Genomic DNA, 7,914 nt, shown 5'->3' with positions numbered 1-7,914 from the left:
GCACCCCGGTCCGTACCTCCGTGTTGATTCTGTCAATGGGTTCGATGCCCGCGTACTGGGAAAAAGGAGAAGCAGAGGTTCAGTGCATCCTGGGAAAAGGGGGGGAAACGCGTTTCACGCCACCACGGCATCCCTCCCCCCCTGCCTCACCTTGCCCTCCTCCTTCGTCCTCCTCCTCCTCTCCTCCGACGGGCTGCAGCGCACCGGATCGGGGCCGAGGCTCTCCACGCAGCCCAGCCGCAGCGGGGTGAAGGATGCCACCAGGCCCAGGACGCCCGGCTGCTGCGGGGCCGGGACCGGGGAACCGGACACCGAGTAACTGCCGCTGGCACCCGAGGCCGCTGGGGATAGAGACAGAGAGAGAGAAACGCTGCGTGCGGGCGCAGCTCTGGGTCCTCCCGCCCGCTCCCCGCACCCCGACGTGCCGCCCCGGCGCTCACAGAAGAGCTGCGGGCACGGCCCGGTGCGCTGCGGTTCAGGAACTCGGTGTGAAAGCAGCGAACGTCCCCCAGGAGAACACCCGCGTCCCAGAGCCACACGAGGAGCGGGCTCAGCTCTTGCCCCTGCCCTTTACCCGAGCTGTGCCGCGAGCGGGAGCTCTCCCTGGAGGGGCCGTCTCCGCCGTCCATCAGCCGCCGCCGCCGCTGTTCCTGCAGCTCCTCCTCGCGCTGCAGGTCGCTGCGGATCTCCTCCTCGATCAGCGCCGACCGCTGCGGCCTCCACGTGCGCAGCGTGTACTGCTCGTCCCGGCCTCGCTCCCCGTCGGGGCTCAGCTCCCGCCCCGCCGGGCTCCGCGTGCCCATGCCGTCGGCGACGGAGACGCGGGGCTGCCAGAAGCTGAGGGCGAAGTGCTCCCTGCGCAGGACGGGGCTCGGGGTGGGGCCGTGCGGCCTTCCTCCCGAGGAATCCTCCCTCGCCCGCGTGCCGGCGGAAGCGCGTTCGAGCGGCGGGGGCTCATCCCGGCCCCGTGGGTGCGGTGGGGTCACCCCGGGGCTGGAGAGGGCCCTCCCGGTGCGGGCGCCGTCGGCGAGGCCGTCGCCGGGGCTCCGGGGCCGCTCGGCCGCCCGCCGGCTGGAGGAGGGCGGCTGCTGCTGCTGCTGCTGCTGCTGCGGGGAGTGCTCCTCCTGCTCGAACACCCTCCGGAGCTCGCCCAGCTCCTGCGGCGTGCCCCTGTCGTACAGCCCCGGCAGCCTGCCCTGCCTCCTCAGGTCTTCCTCGCGCTTCGTTTCCTTTTCTATTTCCCGCTGGACGTTAAAGGATGCGCGGCCTTTGTCCTTCCCTTTCCTGCCCTGCGCTGGGGCCGCGTGCAGGGACAGCAGCGGTTTGGTCTGGATCTCCACCAGCTCGCTGCTGGACGTGAGCCTCCGCATGCCCCGCTCCTTCCACAGGCTCTCCTCCCTCTCCAGCGCCCGGCGGATCTCCCTCTCGATGGGGGTCTCCCCGCTGCCCTCAGCCGAGCCCCCGCCGTCCCTCGCGTCCCCGAGCCCGTTGGGGACATCGCTGCCGTTGCTGCTGTATCCGACGCTGCCCCCGCTGTACGCCTCCCCCAGCCCCGAGTCCAGGTCGTCCCTGGACGATGCTCTGGCCAGGCCGGGCGCTCTCCCCGTGGGATGTGACGTGTTGGTGTCACCCTTCCCGCGGCCATAGCCCTCCTCCTTCCCCGTGGCCTGGTGCTGCACGCTGTACACCGTGTAGATGCTCCTCTCCATCCCGCCCTGCCCGGGCCCCGTGGCATCACCGTGGCCTTTCTCAGCCCTGGTGACGGTGTCAGGACCGTGCCACTCCTGCCTGGTGGTTCTGACCGTCACCTCCGGCCTCGGGGACGTGGCGTACCCTGGGCTGAACAGAGCTCCGGGGCTGCTCTTCTCCAGCATGAGGAACTGCTGCCGCGCGGCCGAGAAGTTGATCTGCTCCCGGTCGATGCTCTCTGGGTCCACGGGTGTCACAGCCCGGCCCGGGGAGGGTTTGTCAAAGCAGATGGCGAAGGTGCCGGGGACGCCGTGGCCCTGCCCGCCTGCGGCGATGGAGCTCAGCTCATCCATGGAGCTCCACTTCTCGGCCATGGTGGAGCTCTTCCGCACCACCTGGCCCCGGATCACCTCCCTCCTCTTGTCCTCAAGCTCCTTTGCTTTTTCGGGGGAGATGTTTGGGGGTTGCAGCCTATACGGGTCCGGCTCGTCGTCCTCGTACAGCTTGGAGGGCTTCCTCTCGTTCCTGTAAGCCCTGATGTCGTACAGGCTCCCCGACCGCACCACCTCCAGCTGGGACTCCCTGTCCGGGGACGGGTTCCACGCATCCTTCCCACTCTCCAGGAAATACGAGGGCGACTTCAGCCTGGTTTTCATCTCGTAGCCATTCTCCTTCTGGCTGCTGTATGGAGAGGGGCCAAATATATCATCGTCTCCGTCCGCGTCGCCTTGGTAGGCATCGTTCTGATCGCGCGTGTGCGGGAACTGGAAGACCAGGTGCCGGGTGACCCTGTCCATCGCCCGGGCGCTGTCAGCATCCAACGAAACACTGAGCTCTTCCTGGGGCTGCGTGGGCTCCGCGTTCACCTGGAGGTGCCCGGAGTGCAAAGTGAGATCCTGCTGGCCCTGCGGGTGGGAGAAACGTCATGCGGGGCACAGGGAGCAGCGCAGCTCCCCCTGACCCAGAACTCATCCTCACCCGCAGCGTCGCTCCTGCAACGCCCGTAGGCAGACGCCGTTGAGCACAGTAATGATGTCGTAAAAGTCCTTTGCTCCGTTGACCCAGAATTGGCAGCTCTTGGGCAGAAATGGTCATTTGCCAAGGGAGCTGCCAACCAACACCCGCACCCCACCCCTAACCCTGGCCGTGGGTTTTGGTGCACGGCTGCCACGGGTGCCACCGGGTGCTGGGATAGGTGCTGATGACACCGTGCTGGGAATTTCTTGTCCATGCAGAAGAAGGAAACTCCAAATAACTGAGGTTATTGAAACAGTCCAGATAACAAGAATGGTTTCAGGGCTCATAAAAGTAGGGGACTTTAACCCATGCGTCACACAAAGGAGTAAACACCTGCCCCGACCTTGGCGCCGGTTCTCCTGCCGCTAACTGGGCCAGGGCTGGATGCAAAGGCAGCTGCCAGGGCAGGGCAGGGTGGCACGGGTGGGTCCCAGCCCCACAGCACGCGATGCAGCACGCAATGCAGCACGTAATGCAGCACGCAATGCAGCACATAATGCAGCATCCAATGCAGCACGTAATGCAGCACACAATGCAGCACACAATGCAGCACACAATGCAGCACGCAATGCAGCACGCAAAGCCTGCCCAGCCCTGTGCTGGGAGACACAGCAGGAGCCGGGGGAGCTGCACCTCCTGCCCTCTGCTCGCTGCGTGCCTGTGCAATGCAAGGTTGCTGCAGGTGCTGCATTCCACCCCATTGCCCTTCTAGGGTATTTCTGCCTCTCTGTGGGGAAGCGGGGGAGAATTGATGCCAATAGGAGCAGCTGGGGCATCAGAGGCACAGGGTGATGTCCCTGTGTGTGGTTCAGTCCTGCTGTCATCAGCACGAACCCGGCTCTGCTGGGAAGGGTCACTCCCGGCTGCTCCGTGCCCCAGCTGGATTCCTGTAACCTCGTTAATTTCCTGCCTGTAATTCATCATTACTCTTTTACAGCCCGTGGTGAACCGGGGTAATGAAAACTCGCTGCCTGCCCACGCCTTATCGTGTCCGGAAGGGGCGAAAGTCCTTGCTGGGGGTGACGCAGCAGCACCCAGCTGGCCTGGCCCCTCGTGCTCCGTGCCACCCATCCCCATGCAAACGGGCACTCCCGCTCCCAGCCCTGCTGCTGTGCTGGGACACGCAGGAGCGAGCTAGGGTGCTGCAGGCAGCCCTGCACCTGCACTGCACGTAGGGCTGGGGTGCACACGCACCCCCTGCGCCCACCCCGTGCGAGCTGCCCCTGCCCTGAGCCCTCGGTGCTGCCCCACCGCGCTGCACTTACTGTCCTGGAGCCAGTGGCGCAGGGGTCCCATGCCCCGTGGTGGCTGCGTAGGGCACCCAGCTGAGCTGTGTCCTCTGGGGAGTGGCTCAGCGGCGCGGGTGCTGCGTGGCCCTGATAAGCTCAGCCCGGCCGGTGGAGGAATTCCAAGAATTCAGCTGGGCTCATCGCTGACCCGGGTTCTACGGCCTATTCCCAGCCTCCCCCCCCCCCGCCACTCATTGCCCCGTGCTGGAGCTCCCACGCCTGCGGAGTCACTTGGGTTGCAGCACACGCTGACAGCTGATGCACCAACGCAGCAGCGTGCATTCATGCACCGACCGTGCACTGCTGCACCGTTGCACCAACGCGTTGCTGTGCTAACGCTCCCGCTCACCTTCCTCCGGGCACCGCCTGCCTTCCTGCAGCCACAAGAACCCCAACAAGAGGTGGAGTTACAGCTTCTGTACTCCAGCCCCGTGCCCTGGCTCTGCGGTTGGCTCAGCCAACCTGGGGTAAAGCTCGAGTCGCTTCCCTTGGGCGGGATGGTAGCATGGGGACACAGCCGGTGTGCCACCAGCATCCCGCTGCTCTGAGCCACGTGGGGCTGGAGCTGCAGCAGCCTGGCCCCCCGGGCAGCCCCCAGGCTGAGCAAACACGCAGGAGCCGGGGCAGCTCTCACTCTCCTGTTTACGCCACGAGGCCTCTCCCGGCTCGATGTTCACCGTGCCAGCTGCCTGATAACCCCACGTTTGCACAGGCGGGGCCGGGCGGGCGCTGGCACTGGCGTGGCAGCCTTGGCGCTCTTGGTCCCGCCATCAGCCCCCTCATCTCTCATCTTTCCTGGGAACCACATCCCCTGCCAGCAGGGAACCTCCCTGCATGAGTACGGGAACATGGGGCCATTGTACCCGAAGGCTGAGGACAGGACTGCAGTGCTGTGGCTGCGGTGATCTCAGTGCCCTGGGGCCCAGCGGAGCAGCAGCATCCCCAGCAGCTCTGCCCCGAGCTCAGCACCCAGAGCCACGCACTCCTGCCTTGCACCAGGCGTCAGGGCTGACCCTGGGTAGTGCCCACCCCGTGCTCTGCCCTTCACTGTGTTTTGGGGCAGGACATCCCCATCCTCATCCTGACTGCCCCAGCCCCAGCCCCAATCCCACCGAACAGATCCCGCTGGTCCCACACAGCCCATCCCACCCTGCATGCCGCCCTGGGCCCAAGTGGGGCAGCAGTGCTGTACCCCCTTGGTCCTGGCCACGACGCACTGGGAAATCCCATTTACCCCATCTGCCCCTGGCTCCGATGGGAGCAGCCCAGCACCCCCTTACCACGCAGATGGTGTCGGTGGCACAGCTACCTGCAGCTCTGCGTTTCCGGGAGGGAGAGCAGTGCCTGTTTTACTGTGGGGCTGAGACAAAGTCCACGCCAGCGGCCGCGGAACACCACACCCTGCGGCGGGCACAGCCGTGTGTGCACAGCCCTGGGGCAGCTCTGCCAGCAGGCTCAGCTGGGCACAGCTCCCAAATGTGCCCTGGGATCCCAAGCATGAACCTGGCGCCAGCGCTGCCCTCTGGGTGGAGTGAGATCCATGCAACCTCCACCAGTGCAACCTCCACCCTCCGGTCCCCAGGGGTCCATACGCCAGCACTGTCCCCTGGGGATAACAGGTCCCCCACTGCCACATCCCCATCAGCTGTGCACGCAGCATCACGCCATCATCCCTCTCCTCCCAGCTTTCCCCAGCCCATCCATCCTCCTCTTCCTCCCCGCTCCCCGTGGCAGCTGGCTGGGAACGGAGCAGCGCCCTGAGGACAACCAGAGCGCCCGCCCTCACCTGCACCCTGGGCTCCAGGGTGGCACAGAGGACCTGCCACGGCGTGGTGTACTTGAACATCTCCGCTCCTCCGTGCCGCTGCCGCTCTGGGAACAGCCACCTCCGTGGCGGTGGCAGGGGATGCAGGGAGTGAAGGCTCCGTGCCCAGCTGGCAGGAGGGGAGGGAGCAAGGGGACGTATCCTGCGGCAGCCCGGCCAACAGCAGCTCTGCCTCCACCCCCGGGCAGGCTCAGCCCCAGCGCTTCGGGTGCGTGGGGCACTCGGTGTCAGCGTGGGGACCGCTGGGGATGTCCCACAGCCCTGCTGCCGCTCTGAGCAGCCAGCACAGCTTCACTGCGCCCACGGGGTGCTGGGCTGGGGGAGGTGCAGCCCAGGGGGAGTGGGGAGACGGGGTCAGACTGTGCTCCAGAGCCTGCTGATGCATCGGGCCTCTTCTCCGTGGCACTTGGTGTGATGTCCCATCCCCATTTCCATCATCACATCCCCAGCATCACCAACCCCAGCGTCTCCACCCCCATCCCAGCCCCTTCAACCCTCCGTACCCAGGTGCTGAGCACTGCAGGGCATGCTCTGGTCCTCTTGCTCCCCAGTCAGAGGCAGAGGCAGCGGGTTGGTTATTCACACAGTTTATTTGCTCGGTTCAGGTGTCTTACAAACAACAGGGGGGAGAGGGGGGGGGGGGGGGAGGAAGGGTAACTTTAAACGGCTTCGTCACAGGTAAAAAGCACGGGAGCGCGGGAAGTGCACTTCAGCTGAGCCGGGGGGGACGGCGTGGGGCTCTGCGGGCCGGGGCTGGGGCATGGCCGGGTCCTCGCTGCTGCTGCCCCCCAGCCCCGGCCCTGCAGGGCCCCGTTCTGCTCCTGCCTGGGGTCGGTGCTGGGCCCAAAGGTGACCGAGGAGCAGGGGGTGCCGAGGGTGGGAGGGGAGCCCTAGTTTGGGGTCAGCACCCAGGGAGGGGGTGGAAGGAGGTGACATGCAGCCCCGCTGGGGGCCTGGATCCCCAGGGATGAGTGAGGCAGATTGCCCCAGCACCCCATGCCTAAGTGCTGGGACTTTCGGGCTGTGTCCCTGCTGGCGGCTCCCGTAGCAAGCAGCAGAGGCTCTACTCCTGACCCCACAGGGCTCCACCTCTCCCAGAGGCTTTTGGTCAGAACTCAGGGATGTGGAGACAGCGCAGGGCACAGCCGTGTGCCCGCCAATAACTGGTGGGGCACGGGATGCAGCAAGCACCTCATCCTGGGGCTGGCAACGGGGCTGAGAGCCCTGGGGAGGCTGGGGGCAGCACCCAGGGGTTGGACAGAGCTCAGCACCCACAGGGGCCCCGCACCCTTCCTCCTGCCCCAGCAGGTCTCAGTGGGGAGGAAACGCTGGTGCTGGTGGTGAGATCCCCGCTGGCGGCTGGGGCGCAGGGCAGGGAGCGGGGCGGCTGACACGGAGCTGTGACCCCGTCCTTCACTGCACCACCGGCACAGAGACAGCACCCGGGGGCAACCTGCATGGGACACGGTCCCCCCCAAAAGCCCAGAGTGAGCCGGGCTGGGGATCTGACAGAGGTGCTGGAAAAATGGGCTCTGCAAAACTGCCAGCGCCGGGGCAGCTCCAGCCATGGCAGGAGGGCACACGGAGCTGGGCCACGTCCCACTGCTGTGGGTTCTGGTTCCCATCCCATCCCCGTCGGCCAGGACCTGCAGCTGCCCCTCCTCTCACCGCCAACCCCGCACCCCTGGGTGGGCAGCGGGCACCCAGACACAGCCCTGCTCAGCCCCTCGGGTTGGAGCATCCGACACCGGGATGGAGGAATGTCCCCGCAGCAGCGGCGGTGACATCGGTACCTGGCGGCGGCTGCGTGATCGGGGCAGGGATCTTCAGGAGAGCACAGCTGGGTCCAGGCTGGTGCCAGCGCCGGGGGAGCCGTGCCCGGTCCTTGGCACCCAGCGCAACCCGGCATCACAGCGCAGACAACGGCATGGAGATGGGCCGAAGAAACGGGCGCCAGAGGTGCAGGCAGGAAAGCTGCCACGGGGCTGGGTGGGAGCGGGTCCTCCCGGCCGCCTCCGTCTTCTGATGGTGGATGGGAAAATCGCTGGAGGAAGGAAGGAACGCTCCCGGGCATCACAGCAGGAGAGCGCCGGG

At 66.4% G+C, this 7,914-nt stretch overlaps 1 protein-coding gene across 6 annotated transcripts in view; it reads right to left on the bottom strand.

Annotated features, from left to right (window-relative positions):
* MISP (mitotic spindle positioning) overlaps positions 1 to 5,906 on the bottom strand; it is a 6,682-nt gene extending 776 nt beyond the window's left edge. Inside the window, exons 1-4 of one of the 6 annotated variants that reach the window (XM_021378445.1) lie at positions 5,782 to 5,906; positions 575 to 2,594; positions 151 to 341; positions 17 to 55 (exon numbers count right to left, since the gene is read on the bottom strand). In XM_021378445.1, coding sequence (XP_021234120.1) covers positions 17 to 55; positions 151 to 341; positions 575 to 2,594; positions 5,782 to 5,841 — 2,310 coding nt within the window. In that variant the 5' untranslated portion in view covers positions 5,842 to 5,906. Of the gene's footprint in view, positions 1 to 16; positions 56 to 150; positions 342 to 574; positions 2,595 to 2,667; positions 3,215 to 3,971; positions 4,317 to 4,344; positions 5,206 to 5,275; positions 5,458 to 5,781 lie in introns of those variants that run through there. The other 5 variants (XM_021378447.1, XM_021378443.1, XM_021378446.1 and 2 more) reach the window with 5 other exon arrangements.

Source organism: Numida meleagris, chromosome 27 (genome assembly GCF_002078875.1).
Source record: "Numida meleagris isolate 19003 breed g44 Domestic line chromosome 27, NumMel1.0, whole genome shotgun sequence".
NCBI lineage: Eukaryota > Metazoa > Chordata > Aves > Galliformes > Numididae > Numida > Numida meleagris.
The sequence above is the reverse complement of the archived record's forward strand: the minus strand, read 5'-3'. Positions and strand labels throughout refer to the sequence as shown.